This window comes from Podarcis vaucheri, assembly GCF_965113315.1.
Source record: "Podarcis vaucheri genome assembly, chromosome: 9".
Lineage (NCBI taxonomy): Eukaryota > Metazoa > Chordata > Lepidosauria > Squamata > Lacertidae > Podarcis > Podarcis vaucheri.
In genome coordinates this window covers 44,761,121-44,780,164 of record NC_138767.1, presented here as the reverse complement: position 1 = coordinate 44,780,164, position 19,044 = coordinate 44,761,121, and the positions used below count along the sequence as shown (strand labels likewise).

At 39.8% G+C, this 19,044-nt stretch overlaps 1 protein-coding gene across 6 annotated transcripts in view; it reads left to right on the top strand.

Moving 5' to 3' along the window:
- The window catches only part of MARCHF1 (membrane associated ring-CH-type finger 1), a 121,583-nt gene that overhangs the window by 57,178 nt on the left and 45,361 nt on the right, over positions 1-19,044 (top strand). For all 6 annotated transcript variants that reach the window (XM_082237239.1, XM_082237236.1, XM_082237237.1 and 3 more), the window contains one exon: positions 18,296-18,346. In XM_082237239.1, the coding sequence (XP_082093365.1) occupies positions 18,296-18,346 (51 nt within the window). The remainder of the gene's footprint in view (positions 1-18,295; positions 18,347-19,044) is intronic.

Here is a 19,044-nt window from a genome sequence, read left to right as displayed (position 1 = left end):
ATCCAAAGACTTCCCTCCTTCTCCTTCCATGGTTCATAACTATTCAAATCAATTTTCCACTTTTACATAAATCAAATATTATTTACTCTAGATTCAGGTGGTAGCCGTGTTGCTCTGATGCAGTCAAAATTAAAAATTAAAAAATAGGCCAGTAGCACCTTAGAGACCAACTTAGTTAGTTCTGGGTACTGTATAAGCTTTCATGTGCATGCACACTTCTTCAGATACGAAGAAGAATTGTGCATGCACACGAAATCTTATACCCAGAACTAACTTAGTTGATCTCTAAGGTGCTACTGGACTAATTCTTAATTATTTACTCTGTTGAATTTATTTTAAAGCTGCCAGCGTTTTCAACTGTGTACAATTATTTTCCATACATTCAATATTTCCCACTCTTCTTAAAATATATGTTCTTCGTGCTCGCTTATTCTGTAGGTTAAAACTGCAAGTTCTGCATATTCTAACACCTTAAGTTGCAAATCCTCTTTGCAAGGGACCTTGCTCACTTTCCATATGGGGCCAACAAAACACAGGCTGCTATGTCATTCCTACTAATAGTGAAATTGGCATCTATTCAGAAGGCCCCTGCAGTTAGCTAATATTTTATTATTATGTATCTTAACAACACATGGATTTCACCACGGAGCACTTATGAAAACCTGTTACAATTGACAAGATCCCCCCTTTCCCTTACCTTAGGTAAAGATAAAGGGACCCCTGACCATTAGGTCCAGTCGTGACCGACTTTGGGGTTGCGGCGCTCATCTCGCTTTATTGTCCAAGGGAGCCGGCATACAGCTTCCGGGTCATGTGGCCAGCATGACTAAGCCGTTTCTGGCAAACCAGAGCAGCGCACGGAAATGCCGTTCACCTTCCCACCGGAGCGGTACATATTTATCTACTTGCACTTTGATGTGCTTTCGAACTGCTAGGTTGGCAGGAGCAGGGACCGAGCAACGGGAGCTCACCCCGTCATGGGGATTCGAACTGCCGACCTTCTGATCGGCAAGTCCTACGCTCTGTGGTTTAACACACAGCGCCACCCGCATCCTTTCCCTTCCCTTAAATCTCTATATATTTTAGTGCTGAATTCAAAGTGACTATTCAAAGTGGCTGTACGCCAGCTCCCTCGGCCAATAAAGCGAGATGAGCACCACAACCCCACAGTTGGCCATGACTGGACCTAATGGTCAGGGGTCCCTTTACCTTTTTATTAGGGCCACACATTTTATTTACTTCCTATATTCTTGGATCTCTACTGCCCTTCAAGGCAACTGAGAAAACTGTTGAAAAAAGGCAGGAAACCATTTAACAGATAAAACAGATTGTGGTTGTTGATCTGGGATGAGATTTTGGTAACAAGGGATTTGAATTATTTGGTAACTATAAGCTTCAGAGAAACACAATGGTTGGTAATGTAAAAATGGAATGTGTGTTACAAATCAACCCAAGCTTTCTTTTTCTTGCCTACACCTTTCCAGTTCACCTCAATATAGCTGCTGAAGTTCACATTTTGTTTAAACAAACTGTAAAACTTTATTTGCATTCATTGATTATAGAATGCATACTCTGGGGCCATAGAATTTTTCATATAGCCTAGGAACTCAAAACAATGCAACAAAATTTCAATAGTTCATTTAAAAACAAAACATGTGTTTTTATAGAAACAATGAGTTTGCATTGAATGGATAGGAAAGTGTTGTGTTGTCTTTTTTAAAAAAATCTTTTGTTTAGCTATTTTAGTGCTGAAAATTAAGTTTGTCTGAAAAATGCTGAAAAGATTCTAAATGCAAATGATTCAAGTTAAATGTTGAGCAGCGGAGAAAGCTAGTACAACCAAATGGGCCCTATAAAGTGCTACAATTAATGAACTTACAGCATTAAGAAAATAAATCACTCGCAATGTTTCAAAAAATGTACTTTGAAATGTAGAAGTTAAAATGATAAATATAAGAGCAAAACATTAAGTGCTTTGAGATAAATTAGCAGATGAAATATTTTTCTTAATCAGTCCTGAATTTAGTTTCATTGCATTGACTTCAGATTTGGAAAATGATGATCAAAATGAATATTTGTAAAATTGTTTTGCTGTATCCATTGTAGGAGGGAAAGGAAAGGTCTAAACTATTGTTTATTATGGTAGGTATCAGTTGTTTATTAGATATCAGTTGTGGAGCACTCCATTTCAGAAGTGTGGTAATGTTTCAATCAAAATCTAGATCCCTCCCCAATGTAGCTGCTATTTAGTATTGCTCAAGGACCACTAAAATGCTTAACACAATGTTTATATTGGATCCCAGAGCTCTCTGGCTGTTGCCAAGGACTGAGAATGGAGTTCAGGTTTTACATGCTAAAAAGTGTGGATGCACCTATCATTTATTGCTGTTCATTCTTTCTTGGCTATCAGCCGTGATCTGATTTAGGTAGTACCTAGGCATATAGTGATGCTCAGAAATGAGCTATAACTAGTGCCTAGATAGATGCCTATCATTTAGGGGAATACGTAAGAATCCTATATAATGTTTGACAGTGCTATATTGAAATTGAAATCAAACCTTTATTAGGCATTGTACAGATAAAACCATAAAAGAAAAAGTAACATATAAGTGACTTGAAGTATATGTAAGAAGGCAGCGGTTGGCTACAAACATATATATGACAGTGCTATAAACACAGCAGTAGTTTATTCTCATCCATCATTTTGCAGGTCCTTGGGTATTCTTTTTGTTCCTTTAATATTCAAGCACACAAGATTCTATAGTGCTTAGTGACCTTTATAGAACTGTAGTTTGTCCTTCAGAACACAGATAATAATTATCCTTGGGAGTCATAGTGCACAGTGTCTGCACTGATCTTGCATAAATCACATCTTTAATTTGCTCCAGTGATGGCAGTCTGAAAAATTATATGCCTATACTACCAGTCAGCATCTGGTCCATTCTCTTTAAAGAGCACTTAGCTGCTCCCCATTTTTTCCTCAAGGCAGTTTCTTGCTCTCTAATCTTTCAGCAAAAGTGTCTAGAAAGTTAGTCATTGGATGGATGCTGCTGCAACTTTTGATGGAAGAGGCAAATAAGACTTCACAGAGGTTTAGTAAAACTATGAGGCATAAAAAGGTAGTGCCTTATGAGCAAGCTTACTCTGAATTAATAACTGTTCATTACTTCTCTGCTAGGGAGAGACCAAAACATCTGAGCTCTAGACTTCATGCTATCACTCTTTGCCTTGGTCTCTCACAATCAATAATTTTGTATTGAACACAGTTTATATGAACCTGGGCAGCGATTATTCCAAATTCAGTTTGTATTCTCGTATTATAACTTTTTTATATAGCTTCTTTAGCTGATCAAGTATTCATGGCAATTTATTTTACAATCCATGTATTTTCATATAATTATATCATCACTTATCTTATATGATAAATGGGCATTATAAGACAGTTTACTTTCCATCTCAAATAACTTAAGAGGTGTGAGTTACCTGTCCGTTTTTTCTATGAGACTGAGTTTCGATGCAGTTTGTGGTGGAAGTCAGTTTTCTTCTGATTGTTGCCATAAAATGTTTCCAAACCTCACAAAATTTCTTCCTCTTCAGCATTCAAACATTCTTAGCTCCTAAAATGTGTAAGGTTTACAATTAGTTCAGTCATTTTGTAGAGCTGGTTTTTTTTTTATTTGAATTGATCTGTGGAGAAAAGATATTTTTGTAGATAAAAAAAGTTAAGTAGATTGAGCCTGGGTATGTTTAGCCTGGAAAAGAGGAGGCGTATCTTCAAATATCTAAAGGGCTGACACATGGATGGTGGAGCAAGCTTGTTTCCTCTGCTCCAAGGGGTATGGCCCAAACCAATGACTTCAAGTTACAAGAAAAGAGATTCTGACCAAACATCAGGAAGCACTTTCCAGTGGTAAGAGCTGCTTGACAGTAGAAGCAAGTCCACTGGAAGGTGGTGGACTCTCTTTCCTTGGAGGTTTTTAAGCAGAGGTTGGATGGCCATCTGTGGTGGATGCTTTGGTTGAGATTCCCACATTGCAGAGCACTGACCCATTTGATCCTCTGGGCCCCTTCTCACTCTACAATTCTATGATTCTGTGATTCAGTGTTTGGTATTTTATTGCTTTTTTTTATATTGCTGGTTTCAATCGGTGCTGTTAGCCTCCTTCACTCGCTTGCTCTTTCCATTGCATATATTCCTGATATGTTTGAGGAAAAGCATCACCAACAAAACATTTTGGAAAAAATGATAATATACTTTTAAATAAATGTAAAATATACAGTGAGCACCTGTAAATTGGTAAACATCTCTGGCAACTGTAAACGTATTCACTCAACAGCAAGTTCCAGTCCTCCAAGTCCTTCATCCCCATCTCCCTCTGTTAGGGCTCCTCTCTACTCTTTCTTACTAACTTTTCTCTCAATGAATTCTTCTTTAGGACCCAAACCAAGAGCTAACCCTGCCCCCACTAGGCTCCAGATAAAATGAGCAGTACTATCTTATCCACTCCCCGCTTCACCATCAATTATATTACCCATTCTTCCAACCTCACCCCTATAGTATGCAGCAAGGACACTTCTTCCTGATCCTCCTCCACATAAAGGGAATGCTCCAGTCTGTCCAGAGAATGAAAGATCAGGCTAACACAAAAAAATACATGTGGCAAAAGATAAAAATCATCTGGTCAGTTCCATGTACGGCATGGCTAATGGAAAAGACACATAAGGTAATTGTTTCCTCAAAGCTTTTATCTGTAAACTCAGAATAAATGAAAGACTGTCATCTAAAGGACAGTGGATTGATGATTTGATCTTAAGCCTCATGTCTCTTTATATTAGCATATTCAGATTCAGGCTCCCTAAAATGCAATAAGTCAGCAAAGACAATTTGTGAAACCCATCCTATGACATGTAACTTTGCAACTTTTTTTCTGATACAGGTGAGCTATGCAATTGTTAGATTTTATTTCAATTAGAAAATGTTACATAGTTTTTAATATTGCATTTTGCACAAAACGTGTAATATAGTAGGTATGCCTTCCTTATGTTAAAGACACTATTTGCAATTTAGCATTTTCAATTCCTTATTAAACTGAACAATCTGACGAGGAAGGAAGAATTTTAGGGATCCAACTAAATTTTAGAGGGGAAAAAATCAATGTAGTGACGGTCTACGCCCCGAATAAAAATAGAGCAGAATTTTTTGAGAAACTTGAAGGAATCCTATTAGAATTAGAAACGCATAAATTAATCCTGCTCGGGGATATGAATGGTGTGCCAGTACCGGAGCTGGACAGGAGCGAAAAGAGAGGGAATTCTAATAGAGGAAAACTGCCGAAATCTTTTAAGGATTTAGAGGATAACCTAGATTTAATTGATGTCTGGAGACATAAAAACCCTACTTCCAAACAATTCACTTATTATTCAGAACCACATCAAAGTTGGGGTCGAATTGACCAAATTTGGACGACGAGAAACCTTATTTTAAGGGTGAAGAGATGTGAAATCTTACCTAGGACACTTTCTGATCATTGCGCGTTGGCAATGGAAATTAATGGTGGGCTTAAGGGACAATATAGATGGAGGATGGATGAAAATCTACTGGATAATGATGATGTGAAATAAAAGGTTAAAGGCACTTTAAAAGATTATTTTGATTTGAATTTGAAGGGGGAACCCACCATAGATATTGTATGGGATGCCAGTAAGTTGGTCATGAGGGGGGTCTTAATTCAACAAAATAATTTTAGGAGGAAATTAAGAGAACAAAAGAAAGAAGAAATCCTCACACAACTGAGAAATTATGAGAGGAAATTGATTACAAATCCAGCAGATGTTGAGGCCACCCGTGCCTCAAAGGTGCTACAGGCCCAATATTCAGCCATACTAAACCAAGAAATAGATTGGAGAATCAAATATATGAAGCAGACGTTTTTTGAATCGGCAAATAAAATGGGGAAGTTACTCGCGTGGCAGCTGAGAAAGAGGAAAAAGCAAAACGTGATAAGTAAAATAATAATGGAAGATAATATCATAGAAGCCCCAGATGAAATAGAAAAAAGGTTCGTTCAGTTTTTCGAAAAGTTGTATGAAAGAGGAACCGAAGATAGATTAGAAATTGAAAGATATTTGGAGCAGGAAAGAGGAAAATATATATCGGAAGAGGACAGAATACAATTAAATAAGGAAATTACTGTAAATGAAGTGAAGGAAGCTATTAATAGGATGAAAAATGGAAAGGCTCCTGGGCCGGATGGTTTGCCCTCAAAATACTATAAAACATTAGGGGAACTCCTTGCTCCGGTGCTTAGAGATGTTATCAATAACATCCTCCAGGGAGGGAAAATTCCCGGTTCCTGGAAGGAGGCATTCATAACTCTAGTTCCAAAATCAGAAACTGAGAAAACTGATATAAAAAATTATAGGCCAATCTCTTTGCTTAACAACAATTATAAGATCTTTGCCGATACAATGGCAAGTAGACTCAAGAAGTTATTAATGAAATACATCCATAAAGACCAAGCGGGATTCCTCCCTAATCGACATCAGAAAGATAATGTGCGCCATATATTAAACATCATTGAATATTTAGATACAAGGATAGACACCCCAGCCGCACTAATCTTCATAGATGCCGAAAAGGCTTTCGATAATGTCTCCTGGGAATTCTTATCACTATGTTTGGAAAAGGCAGGTATAGAAGGCCCCTACATGAAAGGAATCAAAGCAATATACTCGGAACAACAGGCTATGCTGATTATAAACAACAGCCTGACCAAATCATTTAAGATTGGGAAAGGTACAAGGCAGGGCTATCCTTTATCCCCCCTGCTTTTTATAGAATAAGAGACGCAGTGGGTGTGAAGGGGATAAGAATTGGAAAGAAAGAATTTAAGCTAAAGGCATATGCTGACGACCTAGTCCTATCCCTGGAAGAACCAGTGGACAGTGTATGTAAGGTGATAGAACTATTAGAGGAATTCGGCAGACTGTCAGGATTTAGATTAAACAGGAAGAAAACAAAAATTTTAACAAAGAATCTGGCCAATGAGAACAAAATCCAATTGGAACAAAGGACTGGTATAAAAATTGTGAATAAGGTAAAATATTTGGGAATTTGGCTATCCCCAAAAAATATAAATTTGGTAGAAGATAATTACGATAAGATTTGGCAGGAAATAAAAAAAGATCTGGACATCTGGCAGAGGCTGAAGCTTTCATGGACGGGGAGGATGGCGGCGATTAAAATGTGCATCCTCCCAAGGTTATTATTTCTGTTCCAAAATATCCCGATAATTAAAGGCACCACCCGTTTTAGGAATTGGCAAAGAATTATGACTAAGTTCATTTGGCAGGGGAAAAGAGCCAGGATAAAGTTTAAATACCTGACAGATGCAAGAGAGAGGGGCGGATTCGCGGTACCGAATATAAGGTTATACTATGAGGCAGCTTGTTTAAGCTGGTTAAAGGAATGGGCCACCCTTAGAAACACTGATCTATTGGACCTGGAGGGTTTTGATATTAGGTTCGGGTGGCACGCCTACCTGTGGCAGGGGAAAGGTGAGATTCACAGAGGGTTTTCTAGTCACATAATTAGAGGTTCACTACTGGAGGTGTGGAATAGATATAAAAAACTGATTGAAAAAGGGACCCCTTGGTGGCTCTCCCCAGTGGATATTGTTAAAATAAAAAAACCGAACATGACGGGAGAAAGATGGACCTATGAGGATCTTTTAATTAAGACAGAAGAAGGTTGGAAGGTGAAGTCCTATGACGAGTTGAAAGATAAGATAAAAGAATGGTTTCACTTCCATCAGATCAATGCACTGTGGAGTGAGCACAAGAAACAGGGGATGAGTGATAAAAAATCAAGATTCCAGATAGAAATTTTAGAGAGTAATGATAAACACCTCTCTAAATTATATAAACAATTATTAGAATGGGATACAAGAGAGGATTTGGTGAAGGGCACGATGGTGAAGTGGGATAGAGACCTTGGACATAATATCGATTATAATAAATGGCAGACACTCTGGAGGAAGGGCATGAAATTTACAGCGTGTGCAACCCTCCGAGAAAACCTAGAGAAAATGATGTACCGCTGGTATTTGACCCCAGCAAAGCTAGGAAAGATGTATAAAACTGTTGATAATAGTTGTTGGAGATGCAAAGAGAAGATTGGGACCTTTTTCCACATTTGGTGGACCTGCGAGGCAGTGAAGGAATTCTGGGGAAAGATCTATGATGAACTGAAAAAAATCTTAAAATATAATTTCCCCAAGATACCTGAGTTGTTTCTTTTAGGTATGATTGGTGAGGAAATAAAAAAACTAGATCAAACCTTTTTCCAATATGCGACAGCTGCGGCGAGGATCCTAATTGCACAAAAATGGAAATCCCCTGATATGCCTACGACCGGAGAGTGGCAAGTGAAATTATATCAATACATAGAATTAGCGAGATTAACACAGAAATTAAGGCAAAATAATACTACGAAACTTAAAGATGAATGGAAGAAATTTTTAATTTATGTTGAGAACAATATGGGTATTAGTAACACAACAGCAGAAGATAATTAACACCGTCGATGTTAAATACTATTGTAAGTTCCTACTGCAAAGATTATTTAATGATTGTGTAATCCTGGACCAAGTTGAACGGAAGTTTGTCTTCTTTACTGTTCTTTTTCTCTTGTCTTTTTCTTTTTTTTATTTTCTTCCGAGTGTTTTTTCTTGGTAATTTTCTTTTTTTCTTTTCTTTTTTCTTAATTTTTTTCTACCTTTTAATGATATGTATATATGTATCTGATGTTTGATGTGTAACGTGAATCTTTTTTCTAATAAAATAAAATTAAAAAAAACCATAGTTTTTAATATTGCATTTTGCACAAAACGTGTAATATAGTAGGTATGCCTTCCTTCTGTTAAAGACACTATTTGCAATTTAGCATTTTCAATTCCTTATTAAACTGAACAATCTGGTTACCATATTCAATTTTCCCCAAGCTGTTTTGTATTCAGTTGTATTCTGTACAAAAATAAGCTTTTAAAATAGATAAGAGGAAAAATATTGTACTTAAGCAGAACTCCCCCAAAGCCAGATTATTAAATCAATCAATCAATAAATGTAAATCATTGCAGAGTTGTAGAGCAGCCACATGTTTCATCACATGATCTTAACACTCGACTGGGAGCCGCCCAGATTGGCTGGGGAAGCTCAGCCAGATGGGTGGGGTATAAATAATAAATTATTATTATCAGCGACTTTGCCTGCCAAGCTAGTTGGTTTGCACAGCTAAGCCATGATTTCCTGGACTATGTGTTTACTGGCAATAAACCATAATATGTCTTAACCATGGATTGTTTGAACACCCTACTCCATAAATTCATCCAGCTATAAAGACAAGAGGCAAGAGTAGCTGGAAAGCAAAACAAACATTGGGGAGAAATATGACTTGTTTCTCAAGTCATCTGGAGACAACCTGTGTTTAACTTGTGGTTTCTTAAACAACTCATGTCCTTAGTGTTATGTGCAAACCAGGCCACAGAGTGGCCTCTTCCTTTCTCTGAAGCTGAAGAAATGACAGCTAGGTTTCTCCTCCTCTTGATTGATCTGGTATCGCTGTTGCACAGGCAGAGAGGAGAGAAATCCTCTCATTTTCTCTCTACCCAGGCTATCCTCTGCTGCTTCTGATTGAGGGTGGTGAGTATTTTTCAGTACATTTGTGTATAAAGTAGAAAGTTGTCACTATGCCTCCAGTCTATCTATTTCAACAACTTATTTCTCAATGAATATAGGAAAGCAACTGATGTTTGATGTGGTGTTACCCTCATTGATGGGTTGTGCTGCAAAGCTCCATAGCAGGGATGGGAAATCTTTTTGGTCTAGTGGGCCTGATCCTTATTGGACCCTGACAACAGCCCTACACTTGGAACTTCCCAAGCCACAAGCATGGGGCTAACAAAATTGCTTTATATAGGGATTAGCTGCATGATTGAATTCCTCACAGAGCCCTTGGTCATGTAGCCAATGTAATGGTCATGTAACCTGCCCCACACCCGATGATGCATATTATGTCAGATGTTCGGAAGTTGAGTATGGGGGAAACAGCCTTGTGGGCCAAATTTGGCCCATGGGTCAGAGGTGCCCCATCCCTAACCTTTAGTCCTGTGTGGTCCACACAAAATTGAGGCTGAATGTATCTATAACAGTGAGCACCGCATTGTGCAACTCTGTCAGGTGATCTATGCCCTAAATGACAAGGTGGTGTTATGTGGTTTTAAGTGGATACAACAAGGATGCCACTAAGATTACCAAAACAAATTTTTTTTTAGTTAGACAATGCTTTGTGGAGTTACTGTGTTAGCATCTGACACTTGATCACTTGATCAAAACCTAGCCCAGACCAGCTCACAAAATCTCCCAAGTCTAAGAAAAGGCTACATACTAGAGTGCACTTGTATTATGAATCCTACTATGTTCTGGAGATATGGAAAGGAATCACATAGGCCTTCAACACATTCTCCCTTTCCCCCTTCCCGCAAGCACAAAGAGAAGAGATTTCAAGTTTCTTGTTAGTGAGAAACCGCACTTTCCCTTTGCATCTTGGCATGGCAAACTGTGGCCTGGGCAGACACCATTTGCCACATCAGCACACTTCCAATATCCCCATGGTCCGCTGTCCTGTCTGAATGGATTATCCCATAGTTCAGTTACAAAAGAGCTATGCAAATCCCATCAGCTAAGGATTTCTACTAGAAAGGATTCTAGTAGAAATTAAGGCTATATTCACTTAACCGGCAAGATAAAGACCATCACAATGTAAGCATCTACTATGAACATACTATCATAATGTCTTAAAAGTTTTATTTCATTGATTTTTTGGGGGGGTTGCAGACATCTTGTCATTAAGCGTAATCTCACAATGAATAGCTAATCATTGCAGCTTTATATTTCTGCATTATGCCAGTTGCACAGGAAGAAGAAAAAGAGGTATAACCTTGGACACAGTAGTTTTTATTGGTAGAGAATATAACCTGTTGTCATGGAGCTTGCTTATGTGAGATGTTTGCTGCCATAGCTCTGTAAAAGCAGCATCTTAATGGAGAGTGAGGTCAGTGTTTGATCATAATAAATAGCTTTCATAGGCCATAGAGAGGGAGAAGAGGATACTTTTATTTGCATTTACCCTTTAAGCATTCACTTTTCAAATTCCATATACAGTGGAACCTCTTCAGTTTTTGAATGATTTTCAGAAGCTGAATGCAGCGGCGTAGCGTGAGTTGTCAGCACCCGGGGCAAGGCAAGTAATTTGCGCCCCCTAACCCGGGGCAAGGCAAGTAATTTGCGCCCCCCCTAACCCCTAACCTGCCGATCTGAGGCGAGTTGCCGCTGGCGCTGCCGCCCAAACCACGCCGCTTGCCCGGAGGAGGAGGGGGGCAGAGAGGCGAGGAAAATGCAACATGGCCCAGCAGCTGCAGCAGCAGCGGCGGAGGCGGGGCTGTGAGGAGGGGCTGCCTGGCGCGTCCTCCGCGGCCCTGACGCGCGGGGCTGAGAGCCGCTGCCTGCCGGACGCCTTCAGCCCGGGCGCGCACACAGCTCATCGGTTCCGCGAGACATGGGGCTCTGCTACAGCCTGCGCTGGAGGCTCTTCGCCGACTCCGGAGGCAGCGGGCGCGCCCCCCCCCAAGATGTTGCGCCCAGTGCGGCCGGCCCCCCTGGCACCCCCCACGCTACGCCACTGGCTGAATGTGCCACACAGCTTCTGTTTTGAGTTTCCCTATTGCATTGAGGCTTCCGCTTTCAGTTTTCGTTTTTGAACGTTTAGGACAGGAATAGGCAAACTCAGCCCTCCAGATGTTTTGGGACTACAACTCCCACCATCCCTAGCTAACAGGACCAGTGGTCAGGAATGATGGGAGTTGTAGTCACCAAACATCTGGAGGGCTGAGCTTGCCAATGCCTGGTTTAGGAAGTTGAACAATTTTCTGGAATGGATTACGTTCGAAAACCAAGGTTCCACTGTAAAATGTACCCTTTCATGAATAATTTTGGCATCCAGGTATTTCCTTTTTTAAAAAAAGTTGCTGTACCTTTACTGGTCAGCCATTGGATGGATGCTATAGAATATTTAATTTATTATATTTCGATTTCTTAGGAGCTTCCACCAAGGAGCTCTTGGTAGCATTCATTACCTCACTCCTCATTTTATTCCCACAACAATCCTTCAATGTGATGACTGGCCCAAGGTCCCCCAGTGAGTTTCATGGCAAATGAAATTTGTTTTTGGAGCAAAATACAGAATATCCAAATAAATACAGCTGACAGGGCAAGTAAGATCCAGTGTTCTATTGTATATAAATTTGGCATGCAACAATAACCTGTTTGTGCAGTGGGAAAATAACTACTGCATCTATTTTAATATATACAATAGGTAGACATAGAGTAGGAATGTGGCTCTCTCTGCAACTTGATAAAATTTAGCAATAGTGCTAAAAGAGCTATTGGGCTACAAAAAAATATTATTGAAGGAAAGTGTTAGGTACAACAAAACCTATTCTTGTAGTTATTTTACACTTTATGCTACATCAACATATAAGGTGCAGAAGTAACAGCCATTTCTTTTCAGCTCTCTGATTTCCAAGACTCTTATTCGCAAATTTGCTTTTTTCTAAAAAGGATTTCATGGAATGAATTGTGACCCCACGGCTTCTGTAAAGCAAATCTGCTCTGCTGTCATCCACTACCCATGTGCTTGGGAGCAAGTCCTACCCAACTCAGTGGGACTCATTTTTGAGTAGTGTGCAGGAATGTACTGTTAGGGCAGGATGAAAAAGATCCACATTTTATGTGCTGTAAATAAAATAAACAAGGTTGTTTTCCAGCTCTGTACTAATTGAGGCACCTCTGTTCTGTGTATTTAATTAATGTACTTTTCTTTCTGAAATGCTTTTGGCTGTTTGTCAAGTACTTGGCTACTCTTTCATCTTGGATGTTAATTGACTGTTGTCTGCCAATTAGCATGGCCTGATGGATTTCCTTGCGAGCTATTCTGGCTCCCAAATAATTCAATTTGTCTTCTAAATTAACAAATCTAAACATTTATATTTTGTAGATAAATCTCTGCTCCACTAAGAACAGAGCTAGGTGAAGTTCTGTCACAACTCCCACCGCACTGCCACCAGATCGTAACGAACGACCCCCATCTCTGACACTATTGTTTATTATTATTATTATTATTATTATTATTATTATTATTATTAAAGTACAATTTAGCTGTTTTGCTTTCTCTACTTCAGGCTGAAAACTTTTACTTATCTATCCAACCCATTTACTCCTGCCACCTTGTATAAATACAAAGTCATACATAAATGCCTTGGTTTACCAATCAGTAGCTATGCATAAGAGTGGTACAAAGCAGTGGAACGCATCACAAAATATATTTTACTTTAATTAATAATGTAAAAAGATGGTAATACTAATTCATATGTTGAACTTTACTTGGATACTGTTTCTTTAACTAAGAAGGCTTACGCACTATAACATTTAAGAAGACTATTCTAAGGGATTCAATTCCTCACCTATAGGCATTGAGGACTCTACTTGTAGTCTTCACTCAGGTCCACAGCCTCTTCTATCAGGACTTCTGCTGTAATCTTCAGTGCCAGCAAACTCTGCTTTGTTAGTTACTCAGCAATCCTACTGAATTGGTTTTAGAACTTTCTTGAAGGCTACCTCTGGGACACTTACTTTACCCAGAGAAGTCCTAAGCTTCTGTGAGTCATTTCAGTTGCTGGCTTCTGTCAGGCATCTCACACCTCTAAGCTTTTATGGTCTCTGCTTGGTGTCAGGTTCCAGCTCTACTGCTTCTGTCCTTTTCTTTGCTCACTTACTTACCGGGACAGACCCACCAACTGACCTTGACTGTGGCTTGAGATTGCCTGTTTAATTCCCACCACTCATTCCAATTTGGGTTGAATTCCCTTTCCCCATTAGGTTCAATGAGAGGAGACAAAATGTCAATTGACTAGACTAATCAAATCCTACAAATTTTCAGTTGCCTGTATGTACTTTTATGTGTGTGTGTGTGTTTTTTTTTGGGGGGGGGAGTAGTTTGCAAGATCCTTCTAAACCATGGATCCAGCAAATGTTAAAATAGCTTCCTGTATTGAGGGAATCACCTGGGTGATGGGTCATCTCCTGCACTACAGGGGGTTGGACTAGATGACCCTTGGTGTTCCTTCCAACACTACAATTCTATGATTCTATAAAGAGAAGAAAGGAAAGGGGACTCTGTGCGAGATGGCAATGGGTAGGGACCCTTCCCTCAACTCAGAGATAGTTAGAAGAGATAGTTAGAAGAAACCTGTGTCTAGAGTTGAAAAGTGCAGGGGTGTGACCTGCAGGTAAATCAGCAAACTGGAGAGAGAATTGGAGCAATGTTTGAGAGCAATGTTTGATTTCTGTTTGAATCCAGCACTGTGGCTATGGGAGAAACAAGACCTTTTTGGGGTGTTGATGCTGCAAACCCCTTTATTGTAGGCTCAGGTTTTATAAATGTCCAAATAAACCACATATCATAAAGACAACCACCCATGGTGTCATTTCCACTATGCCTCATTGCAAAAGGAAACACAAACCTTGGAATCTCACACCTCTCAGAGATTGGGATGGTGTGCAACAATACTATAATGACAGTCTTCCTCCCAGAGCTACAGTTAAAACAGTTACAGGTAGGTAGCCATGTTAGTCTGCCATAGTTGAAACAAAATAAAAAAGTTCCTTCCATTAGCACCTTAGAAACCAACTAAGTTTGTTATTGGTATGAGCTTTCGTGTTGGCCACCTGCTGATCTCCTGTTGATCTCTTGCATATAAAAGCCAAGACAGTTTATATGCTGTGTACCCTTTACATTCAGTTGTGTGAATTCCCTTACATGTTTCTTCAAACCAAAACTTTACTTCAGAAATAGAATTTTTTAAAGCTTTAAATAAGGAAAGAAGAACAGACATGTGCCTTTCATTCTTTCTTATATGTTTTGTATACTGCATTTGAAGGTTATAAATGTCCTTTAATCAGAATGGGAAGAAGGAAGTCTAATCAAAGTGCTTAAATTTGATTGAGATACTGGAAAAAAGGACGATCAAAGATGGTAGTTGTGAGCCTCATTCTATAGATTTTCCTGGTGTAAAAAATTACCTATTCTCCTTTGTGGTTTGGAAAGGTGGTGACAGCATCTCTTTACTTCTGCTTCTTTCATAACTCTAGATTTTTTTTCTTTTTTTTTTAAAAAAACCCCAATAGAACTTAGTATTGAGTGAGGCTTTGTTTTTATATACACTGGCCCTTGTCATAATTTTGTTTTTGTTACATGCATAGCTTTTACACCATCTTTTCATAACAATTGCTCACTTATTTGACATTAACATGCCCACTTCTCTAGAAATTGATATATACTTGCCAAAGAAGTAACCATGTTAATACTAACAGATTACCACTAACTTTCTAAAGCAGAAATAGGAGTTCTAAAACAGAATCATTAAATGTTGAAGAGGACTATAGGCTTCTGTTGGGGGGCAAGGTGGAAAACAGTAAATCTCAAGCAAGCTGTGTGATATATTTGTGCAGCCAGGAAGTCACGGACTGAAAGCCCAGCAAAATCCTTTATGGAAAACATCGCTAGGTGTTTTTTCTCCTTTGTAGGACCTGACTTCTTATATCTGCGTGACATTCATCACATGATGTCATACACATCTTCCAACGCCATGCAGGCCAGAATGACGTGGTGTAGCAGAAGGCTGCACTGGCCTGTGCAGTGATGGGAGATTCAGCACAGGCCGGTTCAGCCTTTTACTAGGCCATGCAAGTCCTCCCAGTGTCAGGAGATGCTGCAGGGAATGGCTTGGGGTGGTGCGAGGTTGCACCAGCCTGTGCAACATCTCCTGACACCATGTGAGCCAGTGCAGCTTTCAGCCAGGCCTTGCGCCTGGCTGTGCCAGTCTCCATTGATGCTGCACTATGTTCGATTTGGCCTCCCTTGCTCCTTGGATATTTGGGGGGGCTGAGCGCTTTGCTAAGGAATATTGAAGGGGCTGACAACATCTCTGCCCCCTAGAGTTGGCTTGCCTGACTCTCATGTGTAGCCTGTAAATTGTGCTTGGAAATGTGTAAATGATTTTAATTATAAAAGCATGCTTTAGCTGACAGGCTAGTGTACCGTGTACATGTTGCACAGCAACTAGAACATGTTTGCACGCTGGGGGTGAAAGAAACAACAAAAATATACTTTGCTGTTCATACCTTTTGTAAAACTGCAAATGAATACTCAAGCTTCCTTAGGCTTAACCTAGTATTAAATGTTGGTGCACTCTCACATGCTATTAATGATTTCCAGGTGATTTAGGCATGAGCAAAGAAGCAACAGAAGTTGACTGTGACATGCTCAGACAAGTCAAAAACTAGGTTGTTACTTGGATGCATTGATTAATGTTGTAGGAAACTAAAGAAAAATTCCAGAGCTGAATAAGAGATACGTCTGACGGGGAAAATATAGAAATAGTACTGTATTTTATTCTGTTGCCATAGATGTTCATAACCTACGGTAAATGCGCTTGACATATGCCTTAGCAATTAGCAAGTAACATCTGTAAATGCATTAATATTTATGGCAGTATCTTTACATATGCATTGTGAAATGAACATAATTTTGCTCTTTTTTGTGCATAGGTTTTTAGCTTAGCAATTCTAACTGAGGTATTGTGTGGAGACATGGTGAGCCACTTATTGCAGCTCTATCGCTGCTTGTACCAGTGGTGCAGTTATGTTTTTAAAAGTACACAGAAAAGTCCAGTAAGCACCTCTCCCACCCATTGTGCCCACAACCATTTTTAGATATTCTCCTCTACCTTCCCCCCACCTCCCCGGCTTTTGCACCTCTGTCCAATTTTCCAAAGAAAAAACTTGTCTGTAGTTGGGTGCACTTGTTTCTCCATATACACAAGGACAAAATTGTAGGTCATCCAACTATGATCTGTCCTACTAAGATGGTTTCCCTCTCAGAACATCACCACCTTCTCTTTTTTTGCTGCTTCTTAGGATGAAAAGAAATAGGGGCTTCATAGTTGAGATATTGCAGGGTGTTGTTGTCTAGAATCCTTACTGGAAACATAACAAATTCAAGCTTTGCTTGATGGTTGGTATCCCTCAAGGACTTAATCATTAGCAAGTTTCTGTAATATATGCCCGCTTGTGTTGGCAGTTAAGTACCATTCAACTAGGAGGCATCTTTCTGCTGACCTGGGCATAACTACTGCTTAAGCCAGGGGTCAGCAAACTTACTGCGCCTTGGGCTGGTGTCTCCAGCGCTGATCGCGCAGAGGAGCGCGTGCCCATGTGCATGCGCACACATTATTTCCAGCACACTTCCGGGGCGGAGGAGCACAGGAAATAGCTTGTGCACATGTGCACAGGCCTCCTCTGACCCGGATATGCACCGGAAATAACGCTTGCGCATGCAAAAATAATGCTTGCACATGTGCACAAGCTATTTCTGCTGCCCCTCCGACCCACGCAGCACAGCGCTGGTAAGAGCGGGTGGCAGCAGCGGGTGGCGGGGGTCACCGTGGGCCGGATAAACGAGTCCCTTGGGCCTTATCTGGCCTGCGGACATTAGTTTGGGGACCCCTGGCTTAAGCAATACTTTCCTTTGACTCCTTGTGTGTGTATGTATATGTATATCATACATAACAATATCTAGCTGAGTTTTAGGGTCAGGCTCCATTCATATGAGTCAAGATAGTTTTATGCCTAGATGTACATGGTTTTCTTTGATTTGTAAATACACTTTAAATATTGCTCTTGGTGGTGTCCCACATATAGTGCCTGCAGCTGTGCAAAGCAACATTCAGAAGCTACAGAGACCATCAGCTTTCTCTCTTTCCCAGTTTTGACATTTATTAAGTAATTTTAAACAATGGCTAGAAACCAAAAAAACACATAATTAGTTCCACATGCCCTAAGGGGCTTCTAACTTCTTTTCTTGGACAACAGATTGTGGGGATTGTAAAAATTATGATTAAAGCATAAAGATCTGCTGTGGAAAGAAGAAATACGGTAACTAAAATTCCTGAGGTCTTGAGCTTGCTTAAAGTAGATCTTTGGATACCAGCTGGTAATCCTTCAATGACATGAACTTTGTACGTTTTCAGAAGCTGAGAGTTAAAGCAAAATATAATCTTGTGCAAATTTTAATTTTCTGGTTTAGACAGAAGCTAAGAAACCTTTACTATTCTTTTTACAGAATGAGAAATCTCCAGGCCGCTCAACAAGCCGCTCAAGTAACATTTCAAAGGTAAGTTACAAACTACTCTCAGGCAGACCCACTGTGACATATACTGTTTTTGCTGTAATCTGAGGCACACTTACTAGGGAGTGAGACCCATTGAATACAGTAGAACGTAAACATGAGTAGGATTGGGCTGCATGTTTAAATGGGCTTTGTAATACTCTGAGTATGTTTTCATTTAACACTAAACTGCGGTTTAGCATTACAAGAATGAGCTGAAGCAAGCCTTGATCGCAGACACCCCTCCCATGCCCTCTATTCCTCTCAACAAGGAGAAAGTCTGGGAGCTTCTATTTTGCTGTGTTGTCTAAATAGTAAACTGTGGTTAACCTCAACTATGGTTTGTTCAAGTGAGCTATAAACTATGGTTTGAAATTGAATCATTTCAGCAAACCATAGTTAAGATTAACCATATTTTGTCTTGGTTCAGATTTCATAAAAAGCTGTGGTTAATTTAAAACAGAAGTGAAAGCTTCCCAATACCTTTTTGTGGCTGCACTGGAGAAGGGAGTATGCATGCCTAAGAATCACTATGGCTTGTTCTCATAGTACTAAACCAGGGGTCTGCAACCTTTAAGACAAAAAGAGCCACTTTGACCCGTTTCCGAAGGGAAAAAAAACTGGGAGCCGCAAAACCATTGCAACATTTAAAACAAATATATCTCCGGAGCCGCGATCTGACAGCGGGCGGGAAGGTGACATCG